The 20,437-nt window shown below is 34.3% G+C and overlaps 1 protein-coding gene across 1 annotated transcript in view; it reads right to left on the bottom strand.

The window, feature by feature from the left end:
• LOC140441857 (uncharacterized) overlaps positions 1 to 18,486 on the bottom strand; it is a 69,998-nt gene extending 51,512 nt beyond the window's left edge. The window contains exons 1-3 of the mRNA XM_072532849.1: positions 18,320 to 18,486; positions 11,510 to 11,733; positions 1,558 to 1,721 (exon numbers count right to left, since the gene is read on the bottom strand). Of these exons, the coding sequence (XP_072388950.1) occupies positions 1,558 to 1,721; positions 11,510 to 11,712 (367 nt within the window). The 5' untranslated portion in view covers positions 11,713 to 11,733; positions 18,320 to 18,486. The remainder of the gene's footprint in view (positions 1 to 1,557; positions 1,722 to 11,509; positions 11,734 to 18,319) is intronic.
• Between the last annotated feature and the right edge of the window lie 1,951 nt (positions 18,487 to 20,437).

The following is a 20,437-nucleotide window of genomic DNA, read 5'->3' as shown; positions in this document are numbered from 1 at the left end:
GCCATCCTAAAACTCAAAGACAATAAAGCCCCAGGAATCAATCGATTAAATCTGTTCAGAAAGGTACAAAAAGGTATTGATAAACTTTTTGCAGCAATCCATAAACTAATAGTCCTTACAATGAATTGGTACGAGAAGAGTGGCTAAAGGGAATAATATGTCCGTTGCATAAAAAGGCTGATCAACTGGAGGGTAAGAACTATAGAGTTATATACACACATATAGAGTGTATACACACCATGTCTTCGTCGACTTCAAAGCAGCCTATGACAGTGTAAAAAGAACTGCATTATCTATCTATCTAGAAAACTCTACGTTCTTTAACATTAATAATGACCTAAAAGAACAGGAGATCGCGCTGGCGTGTCTCCTCTTTAATATTGCTTTGGAAACGCAATCAAACAATTAAATATTAGAATGAATGGAACTATTTTTAATAGATATACGCAAATTCTCGCATTCGCTGATGATATAGTTATAGTGGGCAGAAGTATAAGAGACACGGAGTGCAGTGTTTTAAAATGCTTGCGGTCGCGGCAAATGAATTATAACTTGTGGAAAACGAGGAAAAACCAAATATATGTTGGTTTCTAAAAACCACCGAAATACTTAACACAGAATTAAAATTAACAACTGTACCTTTGAGCAAGTCAAAGAATTCACATATTTTGGATCGCTAGTAAACGCAACAAACACAACAAGCGACGAAATAAAAAGATGCATAGAAATATTAAACTGAATTGTTCGCTGTTTCCAGAAATATTTAAAAAATAAAAATATAAAACGTGTAGTAAATCTCAATATATACAACACCTTAATAAGACCAGTTTTGATATATGGGGCTAAAAGGTGGCCCCTATCTCAAAATGATGAGACTTCTTGGTATTTTTGAGAGAAAAATTCTTATAAAGATTTTGAGGCCGTAAATGAAAATGGGCTATGGCGTCGAAGATAGCCCAACAACTTTGAACTATATCAGTTATACACCGATCCAGATATTGTGAAATTCGAAAAGATGCAGAGACTTAGATGGACTGGACATATTGCTAAGATGTCAGATCGCGAATACACAAAGAGATTAACATTTTCAAAATCAAAGGGCACAAGAAGTAGACTACTACGACCACGAAGAAGATGGATTGATAACGTAGAAGAAGCCCTACAGATTTTAAGGGCCTGAAGATGAAGGAAAGTTGCCAGGAATCGACAGGAGGTATGACTTCTTTGTAAGCAGGCCAAGATCCACAACGGATTTTCGAGGCACTTATGATGATGAAATAACCGTACAGTATATTATATTGACGATAATGGTACCACAAGAGAAGAAAACCTTTAATAAGATTTGTAATTATTTTAAGAAAGATGTTTAAAACTATTTATGATAAGATCATTAGATTAAAATCAAGATCATGAATAAACAAGGTGAATATTCAAATATATTAACATACAAACGTTTGTAAAGTTAACTGAAATTTAATCAGATTGCACAATTATTTTTTAACTGAAAAATTATACAATTTTATATTGATATCGTTGTAGCTAATTAAATTTGTTTACCTTTTAATCCAAATAGATTTTTTCCCATTAGAGGATCGGCTTTTTCAGGGAACATTTGCCTATGATCCGTGAAATGTTCAAAATCTTTAACGGCAATATGCTTGATCAGATCTGGGTCTCGTATACCAAGTGTGGGCGTCACCATCTGGTACAATCCAAAATATCTAAAAATAAAAACTACATATCACCAGGGTGTTTCTCTCTAAACTCTATTTATACTGTAATTTCCAATACCGGTGGTTTAATATTCATGTTCTTTTTGTATGGCTGTAAAGCCTAGACATTGAAGCGAATATTTATGGAATCTGTATTAAAAATTATTATCATCATAAGTGGCTAGACAATCTGTTGTGGATCTTGGCCTGCTCACAAAGAAGTCGCCACTCCGGTTGATTCCTGGCAACTTCCCTCCATCTTCTGACACTTAGAATCTGTAGGTCTTCTTCCACATCATTTTGAAAATGTTAATCTCTTCGTGTATTCATGATCTTACATCCTAGCAATGTGCCCAGCCCATCTAAGTCTCTGCACTTTAACGAATTTCACAACATCTGATATATCAAAATAGCCCATTTTCATTTACGGCCCCAAAAATCTTTCTAAGAATTTTTCTCTTAAAAATATTAAGAAGTCTTTCATCATTTTGAGATAAGCTCCACGTTTCAGCTTCATATATCAAAACCTGTCTTATTAAGGTCTTGTATATATTGAGCTTTTCTGCACGTTTTATACACTCGCGATCATAAAATCCGGGTCACCTTGAAAATCACCGATATTTCATTTTTAACGAGCTTTATCGTAAATAATAATAACACATATACAAACTAATGCATGTTTCTGAGATTTGTTGTCGGCTTAGCGGTTTCCTTTGCAACAAAGAATACCAATAGTGTCGATTTCGCGAAAAAGTGCACACTTCCCAAAATAAACGGTAGCTGTAACTGCCGCTTGTTTTAAATGTCTCATTTGTGCTTCGACTTTCTGTTCAAACGCAACGAACAAACGTTTATTATTGCCACCATTAGTGTTTATTAGTGCCATTATTAGTGTTTATTATTGTTTATTTTTTGCCAAAAATGTCCTTGACTGTTGTTGAAACGGCACAGATTGTTGCGCTTATGAAAGACGGTCACACTCAACGGCAAGTCACAAGAACTGTTTTCGTAAGCCTTTCTACGGTTCAACGAGTGCTTTAACGCTTTCAGGAAACGGGTTTGCTATCCAGACGACCTGGCTCTGGACAAAGAAGGAAGACTACGGCACGAGATGGTCGTTTTCTTGTGTTTCAGGCTTTACGAAACCGGACCTCAACTGCGATTACGCATCGAAATCGTCTACAGGAAGTACGAAATCGCAATGTTAGCGTTGTAACAGTCAAGAGAAGACTTCGTTCTTTTGGACTATCTTCTCGGGTAATGGCTACAGGACCGCCACTTCGCCTGGCGCATCGAGTTGCACGACTAGCTTTTGTTCAACAATACGCGCATAGGAAAATTAACGATTGGAGCAAAGAGTTATTCTCAAATGAATCCCGTTTCTGCCTAACTGGATCCGATGGGCATGTAAGAGTTTGGAGGAGAACCGGTGAATGATTTTCACAAACTTGCATTGTTCCAAGAATGCCATTTGGTGAAGGCTCGGTCATGGCTTGGAGAGGTGTATCTTCCGACTTCCGCACAGAATTACCCTTCATCGAAAATGGGTCCTTAACTGCACGAAGATATAAAACGGAAAATCTGGAAGTACATCAGTATGCAATAGTTGGACGAAATTGTAATTACCACGTTACCCTGACCAGCTAGGTCTCCGGACTTGAATCCCATTAAACATCTCTGGGACGATTTGAAAAACGTATTCAACCCCTAACATCTCCTCCCAATAACGCACAGGAGCTTAAGGATCTGTTAGTGAGAGAGTGGAATAACATACCACAACATGTAATCCGGAGAAAAATTGAGAGTATGCCCGTCGTCTGCAAGAGTTTATTAGAGCAAGTGGAGGCAATACACGATATTAGTCATTAAAATTTCACTGATATTTTACCACGTTCTGTATTTTGCATTTTTTTCGTATGTCTGTTTTGTCAACAATTTGGTTTGTTTTCTGCTTTTTCAATAAAAACAATAAAAACCGTTTTTTTTTCTTTCAAAACAAACATTGATGACAAATAAAAAATACATTAGCGTAAAAAAAAGTTATTACTGCACCAGAGGCAAAAATATTCAAGAATCTTGAAATTTTCAAGGTGACCCGGATTTTATGATAGCGAGTGTATTTTTATTTTTTAAACATTTCTGGAGACTGTGAACAGTTATGTTTGCTATTGCTATGCATCATTTTTTTTTTTTTCGTCGCTTGTTTGTTTGTTGCATTTAGTAGCGATCCAAAATATGTGAATTCTTTTATATACTCAAAGGTATGGTTATTAATTTGAATTCACTGTTCAATATTTCGGGGGTTTTTAGAAACCAACATATATTTGGTTTTTTCCTCAAAGACTGCCACAAGTCCTAATTCACTTGCCGCGTCCACAAGCCTTGTGAAACATTGCACCATGTCTCTCATACTTCTGCCCACTGTAACTATATCGTCAGCGAATACGAGAATTTGAGTCGATCTGTTAAAAATAGTTAAATTCATTCTAATATTTAATTGTCTGATTGCCTTTTCCAAGGCAGTATTAGAGAGGAGACACGCCAGCGCGTCCCGCTGTCTTAGACCATTATTAATGTCAAAAAACGTAGAGTTTTCTCCTTCAATGCTAAAGCTGGATTTATAGTTTGACGGACTGTATTTTGTGACTTTTTTAGAATCTGCCTATGTGCTTGAATTTGATGTGTATTTGACTTTTTAGCAGTAAATCCGCATTGATATTGACCAACAATATCCTTTGTAAAATATTTAAGTCTTTCAAACAATACATTGCCGAAGATTTTATACGCAGATGCTAACAGAGTAATACCTCTATAGTTCTTACACTCCAGTTGATCAACCTTTTTATGGATGCAACGGATATATTATTCCCTTTAGCCACTCCTGGCACCAATTCATTTTGTCATATAAGTACTATTAGTTTACGGATTGCTGCAAAAAGTTGATCACCACCTTTATTATACATTTCCGAACAGATTTTATCGATTCCTGGGGTTTTATTGTCTTTGAGTTTTAGGATGGCATTTGACACTTCTTCTCTTGTTGGGTCTTCACTGTGTAGTTGACGATATATATTTTGTTGATTTTCTATGTTGTAATCTCCTTCAATATCGTTTATATTTAGATGTTCGCTGAAATGGTGTGCCCATCTGTTAAGAACTGAGTTTTTGTCATGTAGAATTCCACCGTTAGTGTCTTTACAAATTTTTAATCGTGGTTTTAATAAATATTATACATTTATTATAGTTATCTTATTTGACGATTATAAAAAGAGTTCAAGTAATGTAATGTTATGTTTATTTACGGACTTGCCATTTTTTACAAATCAATTTTAATTTAGCTTAAAATATTAAAGCACAATGGAATTAAATAAAAAGGTATTTGCGATATTAGTCTTAATAATACTTGTGATATTCTAAATAAAATAAGTCTTGGAGGGAGTACGGAAGTAAACCTTTTCCAAAAGAGCACTAGCATCAATGCCTCCTCGTATTAATTTATATATAATCTAGCAATATTCGCCTTTCTTCAAGAGTAGGCAATTTAAGAAAAGATTGCAAAACAATGTATTCAATTTCATTTATAGATATTCTCAATTTACAAGCAATAAATCTTAAGAACTTTTTCTGTACTCTTTCTAATAGATCTTTGTAGCATTTATAATGAGGAGACCAAATATTGCTACCATATTCCAAAACCGATCTAATAAGGGAACAGATAAATATCATATAAATAATAATAAATAAATATCAAATTCAGAAAGGCTACGTTTTTGAATATGTATAACTTTTATGTTTGTGAAGCTTTGGGTAAATTTGTGTTCTTATACACAATTCATCTACATAAATAATTAAATTATGACTTTAAAATCTCACTTTATCTAGATGAAACCACTGTTCTAGTGTTATCCCGTCATAGAGCACCATCAATTTCGTTTTTCATTTGGAATTTTTTTTCACGGCTGCGAACTCGGCCCCGATTGTCGCCAGCCGTATTTCATTTACTTAAATTGTCTTTATTGAAAGATGAGAGGTCAGTTATTAGACTACTTATTATTTCACATATTACATCACTAAATTATATCTCATTGTGGCAATAATGGTTGGTTTTTTTACCTTTAAATATTTAAAAAAATATTACCTATAAAACATTTATTTAAAACATTTTTTGCATTTATGTGTTTAAGACTGATTGTATATACAAAATTTACGTTTTTTAGCCAAGAGACTTTTGCGTGTAAAATTATTTTATCAAAGCCTGAAGAATCGGTTTTTGAGTGCTAGTATACAGTCCATCAATCTAAGGCAGCGTTTCTCAACCTTTCAGTATTCGGGGCCCAATTTTCAATTTCAATATTAACTTCGCCCCGTTACCTTTCGATTTTACGTAATAATATAATATGGCGTATATTATACGTTGAAAAATTTTACCCTACTTATTCTCTTAGTGCAGCATGTTAGTAGTGCCCTAGACTCTAGGCATAGAGCCTAATATATAACTTAATGAGAGACCTTCAAAATTACCAAGAATAGGTAAATTTATTAAAACTTGGCAATGCCGCTGTTCTACATCCCATATAGGTAAACTAGCGTCCTCCAGCAACGTAAAATGCTTGTCAAATGTTTCTTATCTGCTCTCTGTCATTTATGACGGATATCAAACATCCTCGAGGCTTATCGTTCCTACGAAAACTTTAGACCGTGGTTTCGATTTGTCTGGAATATTATGGGAGATATGCTCGACAGCGCAGCAAGTGTGTATAAATACTGCGGCTGTTTGTAGTTTTACAGTTTTAGTATAGTCGCAGTTCCAAATTGTGTGTAACTGTGCCGCAACTGAATAGTTAAGGGCGGCAACTAAATTATGGTTTAACCGACTGTAGCCAAGAAGGCAACGGAAATTCTACTAAACTACTTTCCTAAAAAAAATCATTATGGCAGAAGAATTCAAGGATGGCTCCGAGTACGGGCGCTCTTTAAATAGGGCAGTGATGCAAAGAATCTCCCGTTCAGCCGCTATTGATATAAAATCTGGACTAATAATAGGTACTTGGAATCTTCGAAGCTGATATAAGACTTGAAAACCCCATAATACTCCTTGTGGAAATCTCTTTCTCCCGTCGGCAGAGTCTCTAGGTGGTGAATATAATGATATAATAATAACGCTCTAACCGGTTCTAGCACCGGCATGTTGATGGGGGATAAAATATCACCCGCTAACCAAAACAGACTTACGTATGGCAAACCTTAGATAAGAAAGTTTTCTGAAAGAGCCTTCTATATGATAGTTAACATCAACAGAAAAGAATTCAAGGTAACCACAACTCAATGCAGAAATCAGAATGGCGACCTATTAACAACAAGGAAAGATGTATTGAATACATGGATGGAATACATAGGTGAAATATGGGGTTATAAATGTTTTGAATGTAAAATAAAAATGAGTTTTATGCATATATTAATCAAATATTATCAGGAGTGGCAAACACGAGACTATAGCTTATTTGTAGTGTACTGTTTTACTTGTGAACTATTGTCAACAAAAAGCTATTATAGAGTGTAAGTAAATATACTTTATTGTTAAAGAATTACTATTCTTAAGAAGTTTAAGAAGTATGTTGCGTGTATACACAATTTTTATAATGTTGGCTTATCGCCTTTATGTTGAAAAAAAAACAAAAGGTACTATTTAAAAACCAGAAGAAATAAATCTCAAAATAATTTATTTTTAACTATCTTTTTGATTTTATATAAAATTGTAAATATGGATAACGTGATTATCAGAGTTTGTCTTCTTCTTCGCGTGCCACATCAGAATTATCTGACGTTGGCGATCACCATTGCGAAGGCTTCTCGATCTTCTGCAATATGGAATAATTGTCCTGCATTTGATATCTGTGTCCATTCAGGAATCTTTTTTAATCAAGAAACTTGTTTTCTTCCTACACCTCTACGGCTCTCTATTTTGCCTTTAAGGATCAGTTGTAATATTTTATATCGACTTCCCCTTACTATATGTCCTAGATAAGACATTTTTCTATGTTTAACAGTCTTTAGCAGTTCTCTATCTGTGTTGACGCTCCTTAGTACTTCTTCATTAGTTTTCCTTGCTGTCCAAGGTATCTTTAGCATTGAATCTATGAATCTATGAATCCACATTTCCAATGCTTTAATTTTAATTATGATCGATACTTTTAACGTCCACACTCCTGCACTATACAAAAGTATGGACCAAACATAGCACTTAACCATTCTTTGTCTTAGTTCTAAACTGAGATGATTATTGCAAAGAAATGACTTCATTTTCATAAAAGTAGTTTTAGTCATTGCTATTCTACGTTTTATTTCTATGTCTGGATCTAGTTGGTCCGTTATCACAGTTCCCAAATATGTCATTTTGTGAACTTTCTCAACTTGGACTCCGTTTAATTGAAGCTTTGCATCGGGATATGGGTCACGACTAAACACTAAAAATTTGGTTTTGTTTGAGTTTATTATAATATCCATTTCCTCTCCTACCTAGTGAATACGATCAAGCAGAATTTGGAGACCTTTAATATTATCTGACAGAATTACTGTATCGTCTACATATCTAATCACGTTAAGTAGTTCCCTGTTGATTTTTATTCCATATGGTTGTCTCTCAAGTGCCTTTTTAAATAACTGGTCCGAGTAAACATTGAACAATGTTGGCGACAAAATGCAACCTTGTCTGACTCCTCGTTGTATGGAGATTTCATCGGTGTAGTTATCTCCAATTTTTACGATAGCTATTTGATTCCAGTACAAATTTTTAATGACACGAATATCCTTGTCATCTATTCTGATATTTTTCAGTATTTGCATTAATTTTACATGCTGTACTTTATCTAATGCCTTTTCGAAATCCACGAAACATGCAAATACATCTTTTCTTTGGTCACGGCATTTTTGTAATAAGATGTTAAGCGCAAAAAGTGCCTCCTTGGTTCCTATAGCATTTCTAAAACCAAATTGGGTATCTTCGGGATCTTCTTCGCATTTGCGTCTAATTCTGTTGTGAAGTATTCTTAGGAAAATTTTAAGAGTGCGGCTCATTAGGCTAATTAATCGATATTCTGAGCATTTTCTCGCATTGTGTTTTAGCTATTGCGACAAAGATGGATTTGAGCCAATCTGTGGGAATCACTCCGGTGTTATATATTGAATTAAAAAGTCTTACTACTTTTATGTTATCATCCTCTATTAGTTTTAGCAACTCAGTTGGTGTATCATCTGGACCACAAGCTTTTCTAATTTTAGCATTATTTATAGCGTGTTCTACCTCGCATTTCATAATTTCTGGGCCGTCAGTACGGTTTTGGTAGAATTCGACAATATTATTCCTGTCATCTTCAAACAACTCTGATATATACAGCTTTCATTCTTTTCTTATTTCGTGCTCATTTACAATATATTTGTTATTATTGTCAATGAGTACAGAGGGAACTCGTTTTTTAAATATGGTACTTATTTCTTTTAGTTTTTTGTGCATATTAAATAAGTCGTGTTTAGATATTACATCCTCCATTTCGTCGCACCTTTCTCTCATCCATTTTTTTTTTCATTTCATTAACTTGGTTTTTAAATTCACTCCATAGTTCTCCTGGATCTTCTAGTTGTTCTCCGATGTTTTTTATTCTATTTTTAAATTCTTTTTTAATGTTAGGTTTTATGTTTATATCGTCAAAGTTAAGTACATTGGTTTGTGGTTTTTGTCGCTGAATTCGTTTTAAAATTAGTTTAATATCTGCTACAAGTGGTTGATGATCAGATCCAATATCTGCCCCAGGAAATGTAGTGACTTTTTTGGCGGCATTTCGGAAACGCTCATTTACAAGTATATATTCTATTTGATTTCTTGAGGACTCAGGGTTATTGTCATCATCAAATGGGGCTTTCCAAGTGTATAGTCGTCACTTGGGTAGTTTATACCAGGTGTTTGCAATGATCATATCGTTTTCTTTACAAAATTCATACAATCTTCGTCCTCGATCGTTAGGTTGTCCTAGACCATAAGGACCTACAGTTTGATCTCGTCGACTTTTTTCAATTTTTGCATTGAAGTCGCCTATAATATATAAAATTTCGTGTTTGTTAAGTTTCTGTAAGATGCCCTGGATCTGATCATACAACTTCTCGACTTCATCGTCATCTGCGTCATTTTCTATCTGCAGTCGGGGCATAGATTTGAAGTATGTTAGTTTTAAATGGTTGAGAATTTATTTGGAGTAATATTATTCTATCCGAGACCGGTACCAAATTTGTCACATATTTACTCAGTTCTGATGTTACTAATATACCTACACCATTTTTGTGATGCGGATCTTCTGTGCTGTTACCGGAATAATATAATACACTTCCGTCCTTTTCACATGATCCTGACTCTGGCCATCTTATTTCCTTGATTCCCAGTAGGTCTATTTTTATTCTTTTCATTTCTTGAATTGCGTTGTCAAGTTTCCCAACTGCAAATAGACTCCATGTGCACATTCTAAAATTAAATTTCTTTATTTTTTGGATTTCTTCACGAGGTTTTTGCATGTTTACGACCTGAGAGGCCTCGTAGTATAAATATATTTCTCCTCTCCTGCCGAATCTTGGTCTCCGCTTTCCACGATTAGTAACGGTTTGCAATTGCAGTGTCAATTGCTTAATGAGCCGTTAATCAGAGTTAAGAGTATATATGAAGTTGAAAGCATAGTACATTTACATGCCCATGTAATTAGAACACATTGTTAACGTAGTTGTTTTTTAAGACAAATCATTTTTCTGTAATAACAGAAACACAAAACGATTCAATTGAAAGAAGTTCTCTTCCGACACCAGAAAAAGCTCCTTTTTAAAGGAAACGCCAAGCAAATTTGGAGAGGCAGTCTAGAAATAAATGAAAAGCAAACGAAACTGGAGCCATGGTTATTAAAATAAAAGAAAAAAACAAGTACCGGACAGAGAAATCAGACCATCACGTAACTGTCGACAAAATTGTCGGAATCTTTTTTTAACTTACCTGCTTTTAAAATATGTTTTTAAACATTTATAGAATGAATATTTTAAATAAATATTTTAAATCTTTAAACATTGGTAGAAGAGGTGTAAGAACTGCAGGAGAGACAGCTGTTAGGGATTTAAAAATCAAATACGATGTTCCCATTCCATGAAATCCAAAAAAAAACTGTCTAATCTTCAACACTTCTAAGATATATACATGTTGAAAATGTGAGCATGAATATTACTGCAAAAGATGGTACCCAACATTACTTCAGCGACCTTGAGCAGGAAAACTAAAGTTCTTTGAATAGAGGACAAATCATTCTCTAATAGAAATTTTTTGTTTTTACTTTTTTTGGAGTTTTTGTTACTACATATATATGATTTTTTTAGTATGTTAATATACCGATTTTACAATCTTTTGTGTTAAAAATATTGTTTTATGTAATAAAGATGCAAGCCACTTTTTTGGGTATATGTTTTTTTGTGAAAAAAATTAGTTTTAATTAAATTTTTTATAAAATATTCTAAGAAGAGAAGAAATATATTCATTTCTTATTGATATTATTTTTAATACATACTTTGTATTTCAGGATTTGATTAAAACCTTTTTAGTTGATGTTCCCAAAAACTTTTGTGGTATGTATCGTTGTTGCTCTAAGTTTTGTTCAATTCGGTCTACTCCAAATATAGCGAAAGATAGGAGCTCATAGAATCATTTTAACATATTTATTGATTTTATATTTTAATTATTTATATAACAAAAAAGTACAAATGAAAAAAAATCGTACCTTACATCCGGAACTTGGTTATAGACATATTGGACAAAGTCCACTAAACTATGCATCTTCAGGAAGGTACCCCAACTGTCGCCAAGCAGCCATACAGGTTTCGTCTGTTTTATTCCCCTTTCCGTCCAGTAACTCATGGGTTTAATAGCAAAATAATAGAATATTACAGCCAAAGCCGAGAGGACTAGCACTAATTGAAACATCGTTGGTTTCTTTAAATATGACTAAAAGAAATAAACAAAAAAAAACAATATAAGTATTTAAAAATTCACACTTCCTTTTTAACTATTAATATAATAATCTGGCAGAAACAGAAGAAGTTAGGTACGCCTTTAATAATTTTAAAAGCAAAAAAGCACCACAAGAAGACAATCTTCCACCTCATTTCTTAAAAACTTGTCAGGATGTGGTAACATTCTAAATATCGTTAGCTTCCTGCCTTCCTTGGCTGAGATCCTGTGCCAGATATATGACTTCATGTAGGGATTTTCCCACTAAAATCTTCATTTGGTCTGTACATCTTATTGGAGATCTTCTTCTTGGTCTTTTAAATAGTATGTCTGTAATATTAAGCTCATCCAGAATTGACAGATTGCAGATCCACATTTCGAAAGCTTCGATCTTACTTTTACCGATTTTCTTAGAGTCTTGGAATCTGAATTAGCCTACGTAGCGTTTGATAAATTAAACTATGTATTTAAATCGGATCTATTCATCTGCCTCAAAAGGAAAATTTTTGACCAATATGTATTACCTATCCTCACTTATGGAGTGGAAACATCAACACTCACAAAAAAAGTAGTGAATAAAATTTACGTGTCTCAGAGGGCCATGGAGTGCCAAATGTTGGGTGTCTTTCTAAGAGATAAAATCCGAAACGAATAAACATCGCGTCGCTAAAATGGAACGCTCACCAAACAGATGGACTGACGACTTGAAGCGTGTTGGAAATAACTAAAAATAAGAATTAGAAAGAGTTAAGAATAATAGAAAATTATTTTAGGTCAACAGCAAAACTACAAGTTACCTTCAGTATCAACTAACCAATATTAACCAATATTAAGAAACAGCATAGAGAAACCCAGAGAATATCATATTAGGGTATTTAAATGTTTTGTTGATTATACAAAGGCCTTTGATAATGTTAGATGGGACATACTATGGAATATACTGACAACAATAGGTCTACCTAAACACTTGATTAACACCTTATTAACAAACTGTTTCAAAATAACTTAGCATATATTCGATGCCTATCTTTACAAATGTAATTTGGAAAAGGGAGTACGTCAAGGATGGTGTGTAAAGGGGGTAGTGAGGCGCAATACATGATGCCGTCTCCTGTTGGCATCACTTAGCCTATCCTACTCAATTCCTATCTTCACCTCCAAGTTGGTACACGCCGGTAACCTGAGCAACCCCACTGGAGATTGGGTAACCAACCCCCAGTGGAAGGTGGGGTCAGGTGGGGTCAGGGCTGACGAAGAAGGGAGTCTTGGTCCTCCGACGAATAGGGGGTTGGGCTGAAGGTTAACTGCCTTCTCCTAGAAAAAGCATGAGGTCAAGGAAGAACAGCCAGACTGATCAAACGACGACTGTGCGAGAAAAAGGAACACGATTTGAGGGTTGCGACTTGGAATATTCGAACCTTATATAGATTGGACAAAAATTGAAAATAGACATAACTGCCATACAAGAAATGAGATGGGTTGGAAACAATGTAATGGAAAAAAGAAGCCACACGATTTTCTACAGCTGCGATCCTAAAGATCACGTTTTGGGCACAGGATTCATAGTAAACAAGAGAGTAAAGCATACTATAAGAGATTTCAGAGCTATTAGTCCAAGAATATGCATTTTAAGAATTAAAGGTCGTTTCTTTAACTACAGTTTAATTAATGCGCATGTCCTGACAGAAGAAAAAGAAGAGAAAATTAAAGAAGAGTTTTATGACGAATTAGAGTCCACATATCTGTTATGCCCAAAAAATGGTATAAAAATAATCTATGGAGATCTAAACGCCAAAGTTGGAAAAGAACAGCAATTCCAACCCACAATAGGTAGGCACAGTCTCCATAAGCAATCAAATGACAATGGCAATAGGTTAATAAACCTAGCAAGATCACTTAACATGGTGATTGCCAGCACGTTCTTCGCTCGCAAAGATATACACAAAGGTACCTGGAAATCCCCAGATGGACTTACGGTAAATATGATAAATCATGTCATTGTAGACTCGAGACACCAATCGAATATAATAAACGTCAGCACCAGAAGAGGGGCAAATGCGGATTCTGATCACTACCTGGTCGAAAGTAGAGTAAGGGCTAGAATTTCAAACATCAAAAAGGAAAGAGGCTCTAAACATGAACGATAAAAAGTAGAAGGACTCAAAGAAACAAACAAAAATAAAGAGTATAAAGAAAAGGTAAACAACAAACTCGAAAACAGAATAACACATGAAAATATAAATAAGGAGTGGGAAGAATGCAGAGACATCATAAAAGAGGCAGCTAAAGAAGTATTAGGCATAGAAGGTAGAGAAAAAAGAACAAAAAACGAATGACTGGTTTGACGAAGAATGTCAGATTACAACAGACAAAAAAAACAGAGCATATTTACTGATGCAACAGGGGCACAGAACCCGACAAGCAGAGGAAGAATATAAACAACTACGCAAAGAAGAAAAGAAAACTCACCGAAAAAAAAAAGAAAGAATATATGAACAAAGAACTTCAAGAACTACAAGAACTAAGTAAATCAACAGGAGACAAGAAAATTTTATCAGAGACTGAACAAAAGCAGAAAAGACTTCAAACCGAGAACAACGATGTGTAGAGATAAGGAAGGTAATATATTGACAGAACAGCAAGAGATACTAAGTAGATGAACACAACATTTTACGGAAAAGCTTGAAGAAGATCGGAGAGAGACGAACCCTGACATACCATTAGACCAAACAGACAACAGAGAAAAGACTCCACCAACAATAGCCGAGATTAGAGCAGCAGAGGACAAATTTAAGAAGAATAAAGAACCGGGATCGGATCAAATAACATCGGAGTTACTAAAGGAAGGAGGAGACGCACTCCAAAAAACAATACATGAATTGATAACAAAGATATGGTCGAATAAACAGCTACTAGCGGAGTTGAATAGCGGTATTATTGTACCATTATATAAAAAAGGAAATCAGTTAGAATGTGGAAACTACCGTGGAATCACGCTGCTGAATTCAGCATACAAAATAATGTCCTACGTCATTTATGAAAGACTTAGACCACACGCTGAAAAAATAGTTGGCAAATACCAAAGTGGCTTCTGTAGACAGAAGTCAACAATAGACCAGATATTTGTTCTGCGACAGATCCTCGAAAAAACAAGTGAATATAACATCGACACACATCATCTCTTCATAGACTTTGAAAGCGCATATGACAATATAAACCCAGAATTCTTAATAAAAGCAATAAAAGAATTTAATATACCAACACAACTAATAAAACCGATAAAAGAATCTCTAAAAGTAGAAAGTATAATCCGGATACAAAATGAATTAATGGAAACAATAGATGTGAAAAAGGGACTACGCCAGGGAGACGCTCTATCATGCATCTTGTTCAACATCGTACTCGAGAAAATACTGAAGGACACAACAGTCAATACACGAGGAAAAATCATTAATAAAAGCGTGCAAATATTAGCATTTGCAGATGATGTTGACATTATCGCAAGATCAAGAAGAGAAATGATAGAGGCATACAACCAAATAGAACGAGCTGCACAAAATAGTGGTCTTAAAATAAATCAGACCAAAACAAAATATATGCAGGTAAGTAAAAACGCAGACATAAGGAAGCCACAAAATATAACAATAGGAGAATACAACATTGAGGGAGTAAAAAACTTTATATACTTGGGATCCCTAGTCACGTCTGATAATAACGTTGCGGGGGAAGTGAAGAGGCGAGTATTTATTGCAAATAAGTTTTACATTTGCTTAAATAGGCAAGTAAGATCAGATAACGTCGCAAGAAAAACAAAATGCCAAATATATAAAACCCTAATAAGACCAGTACTCACATACGGCTCAGAAATCTGGACACTCACTAAAAGAGAGGAAACGTTGATAGCCACCTTCGAAAGAAAAATCTTGCAACACATATATAAGGGCACAAAAGAAAACGGAATATGGCGAAGAAACTACAACTCTGAACTGAACCTGGTATACAAAATATACCAGGATCCGGATATTATAACGTTCATTAAAATAGGACGGCTGCGTTGGATAGGACATGTAGAAAGAATGGAAGAAGGCGAAATACCTAACAAAATATTCAAACAGATGCCAGTAGGAAAAAGAACAAGAGAAAGACCGAAGCTGAGATACTTAGAACAAATAGAAAATGATATTAAAACCTTAAAAATAAAAAACTGGAGAAAAAAAGCACGAAACAGATCAGAATGGAGAAGAATCCTGGAACAGGCCAAGACCCAAAAAGGGTTGTCGACCCACTGATGATGATAAAGATGAGTACGTCAAGGATGCATTTTATCTCCCTTATAATTTAACATCTATTTAGAGTTCATAATGTGCAGAGTTTTGGACTCATAGTTAAGTACAAAAAAACCAAAAGCATGGCTATTGATCGCCAACTGTTTCCTGAAACCCGAACTATTGCGAGATACGAGGTAGTCTCTACTATGATATATCTTAGAGCTTTAGTTAACAACACAGGCAATTGTGAAACCGAAATTCGAAAACGCATACAACTAGCAAGAGCCAAGAGCAGCAATGACCGAACTAAACTGGGCATGACGTCATCGTCACTTTACTATAATCTACCACAATTTGCTTTCATCTAGAATCAATCTTCAACTAAAAACAATTACAAAGCCCTTCATTAAAAAGAATAATTATGATAGACCAAAACTAAAACAAGAGAAGTTTAAACATAACTTAGAATATACAATGAACAACAAAATCCGAGACAATATCACACAAGAATACATGTCGAAGAAGCATGGGATAACATAAAGAGAGGTATCATCAATACAGTATCGCAAAGTGTAACAGTCACTCAGAATCAAAAACAAGCGTGTATGGCAGATGAAATAATCGAAATAATAGAGAAAAGAAGACAGCTTAAAAATATAAATAATCCAGAGCATAGTTTAAAAAGAGTTGTGGATGCTTTAAAGATATAAGGAACTAGAAGAATTACAACGAAAACATGGCGAATTTAATACACGTAAAAAAATAAAATTACTGGATTGCACAAGGTCACTTAAGATTGCACATTCGTCATAACATTGACGAAAAATGAAGGTCATGTACTATTTTTGGCAGACGAAGTAATGAACTAATTAGAAAACTACATTAAAAACTTGTTTAAGGATGATCGAGAATTATTGCTAACTTTAAATTCAAAACCATCAATCTTAAAAGATAAAAAACCATAAGCCATGTCAAAAACAATAAAACCAGTGGAAAATATTATAAAATAATGACAATATAAAAGAACTGCCTGTACTATTCAATAAAATATATATCAGTGAAATTCGATCGAACTGGTTAAAATCGACCTTTATTTTTTTCCCTGAGAAACCAAACGTTAAGAAATGTAGCGATTATAGACTCATTAGTTTAATAAACCCTGCCGTTAAAATACTGTTGTATATCCTTCTAAAAAGAACTAACAATAAATGTGAGGACTTAATTTGTCAAGAGAAGCTTGGATTAGGGAGGTTTCTTAAAAGTAGAGAAGCACTTTGTCTATGGGAAAACTTCAACGATGTTGAGAAGTACAAAAACTTGTATAAATGTGCTTCGTTGATTTTGAAAAGGCATGTATTAATGACGCCTTACCTAGCATCCTGCTAGATTATAAAGATATCAAACTTATTGCCAAACTTTACTGGAAAGAAACAATCATTATTAGTATAAACAACAAAGAATCTAAGCCTAAGCCAATCAGCATTGAATGGGGTATAAGACGAAGTATAGAGGGGTGTATACTCTTTGCCAATCTCTTTAACATATTGTGAGAATATATGTAGGAAGGCTTTAAAAGATCGAAAAGGAATTATCAGAAGAGATATAATTAACAATATACGATACTTTGATTCTAGCTTTAAATATTGACGACCTGGAGGAACTAATCAATAGAGTTGCTATGTATGGTCTTTATTTTTCTATGGACGTGAAACTTCTTTTTATGTCGATAACATGAATAAAATCAATAAATTTGAGACATAGTCGTACCGAAAAATACTCAAAATACCCTGGACCAGTAGAACCAGAAACGAAGAAGTTCTTCGAAAAATAGGACATCAACGAACTCTTTTAAATAAGAAATCGATATGGTGTAAAAAACTCTCCATATTTCACAGTAGACTAATTTTTACCCGTAGCCCAATATTGAGATCAATATATGAATATTATAGGCATGATAGCCGTCGAAGTTTCTTAGTAACTTAGCATCCTAAGAAAAACAAGAAGTTTTTTGTCAAACTCGCAAAGCGCAAAGAAGTTTTTTAAGAAAGTACCAACTTAAAATAAAAAATTTGAATATAATAAATGATGATTCTAGAAAAAGCTTTAAAATAAATGGGTATATTAAAACGAAAATTAAAAACTGGAAAAAGATGAGCACTGCTAAAATGTACTTTTAACTGTTTTTATTAAGAAAAACTATAGAATTAGTTCATTTTTAATATTCCTTTAAAAATACTGTAATTTATAATAGCCTGAAAGGTCATTATTTTAAGCAATCAATCACCAGATATTTAATATTATATAAAAAGTACCTTGATATTTAGTATTCAGACCACTATAACACTGGTTAACATAACAACAATGTAAAAATATCTGGTTATTTAACATAAAAACAGTATAATACAAATTGATCCGACACTAATTTTCGACGATAGGTATGGCCCATCACAGACTGGACGTTCAAGGATGCACTGATGGTCCGAACCAAAATCTTCGCACAAACGCTGTATGATGTTTTTACGATCATAATTGGATAAATAGCACAGATTATCTCTATTAAAATACAAAGTTAGATAAATAAATAGACTTTTTTACTTAGATGAAAATATCACAATTGTTTAGATCTAAAAGAGATTGTTTCTCAATAAAGAGAAGGGTAACAAAGTTTATTAAATACCTATTTTTTGTCTTTAAGGATTGGTATTACCCCGAAACGATTCAAGTTTATTAAAATAATGAAATACATGTAATATTTTTTGGTAACAAATATTCAAAAAGGACCTAATTTTGTTCAAATAAACGCAGTGGTGTATTATACAATATTTTTTTTTTAAATAGCAAGTCAATCAATCATGTCCATCAGGTCAGTCATGGTAAGGTCAGATAAAAAGGTTGTTTATCCCAACTTCAACGGTGTACCACACTGAGGGTATTAATTTAAATAAGTAGGATAAATTTTTAAAGAACTTGATTATCAAGTGGCAATAAGCAACAGATTCTAATTGCTGGGTGAGGAAGAGCATAATGTAGAGTTAGAACAAGCATGGCAGCAAGTAGCATCAGTTATAGAACAAGCAGCCAAGGAAACCATTGGAAAAAAGAGGATTCGCCCAAAACGGAAATGGTTTGACAAAACATTCGGGGAAATTCTGGAAATAAAAATGGAAACAAGATTGAAAATTCTAGAGACTCCCCACAGATTGGAAGACCCCACAGATTGGAACAAGCAGATTTTATCAGAACAAGACTACAAACAAGGCGACTATTCAAAACAAAAAAGAGAAGCTACCTAGAACAGCAAATCCGGGAAATGGACAGAAGTGGCGAGAGGAATCAAATATGGAAATTCTTTAGTGAAGTGAAGTCAGTCAGAAAAGGAGCAAGTGTTGGAGTAACACAGCCTATGAGAAATGAAGCAGGTGAATTTATAATGATAGAAACGGAAATCGTCGAACAATGGAAAGAATACTTTCGGAATTTACTAAATATTGAAAGTGGGATGGAGGAAGCAGATATTATGTTTCATTCTGCAGATATTGAAATAACAGCACCAACACTTGAGGAAGTAAAAAATGCGATCGCGTTTCTAAAAGACCATAAAGCACCAGGAAATGATGGCATAAATGGAGAGTTGTTAAAAAAATAAGGAAAGCTTTTACACCAAAAATTTTATGACATCATTCTAAGAGTATGGCAACAACAGAAAACAGAAAACAATTCGGAAACTATAGAGGCATATCGCGTATTAGCACATCATATAAAGTGCTATCAATTATCTTGCTAAAGAGACTCCCAATGCGGCTTTCGTGCTGGAAGGTCAACTATAGATCAGATATTTACCATCCGACAAATATTAGAGAAAAACTGAGAATTCAACCGCGATGTGCACCAAATTTTCATAGATTTCCAGCAAGCATATGATTTCATAAAAGAGGCAAATTGTGGATAGCAATGTTAGAAATGGGAATACCAAGAAAATAATTAGTTGAATTAACGCAAACGAGCGTGACAGACTCATATGCGCAAGTAAAGATAGGAAGCAGAACATCGATGCCATTTGGTATAAATTCAGAACTTGGGCAGGGGGACCCCTTGTCACCGTTGCTGTTTAATTTTGCTTTAGAATATGCAATAAGTAAAATATCGTCTGAGCTGACAGGAGGATTTGCTGATCAAGGATCAAAACTGTTGCTGGCCTTTGCTGATGATATAGATGCAGTCATGCATTCTACAAGAGACGTGAGAGAGGTGTTTTCACAGCTCGAGGAGGAAACAGGTAGTCTGGGTCTCCGAATAAATGAAGAATATTAAGATCGAAGCTGCTAAAAAGAAAATCTAAATTTACACTGCACAAGTCGATTATTCGCCCAATTATTACATATGGCAGTGAAACATGGACTCTCAACCAGCGGGAAATCAATAAGCTTCTA

Source organism: Diabrotica undecimpunctata, chromosome 1 (assembly GCF_040954645.1).
Source record: "Diabrotica undecimpunctata isolate CICGRU chromosome 1, icDiaUnde3, whole genome shotgun sequence".
NCBI classification, from domain to species: Eukaryota; Metazoa; Arthropoda; class Insecta; order Coleoptera; family Chrysomelidae; genus Diabrotica; species Diabrotica undecimpunctata.
The sequence above is the reverse complement of the archived record's forward strand: the minus strand, read 5'-3'. Positions and strand labels throughout refer to the sequence as shown.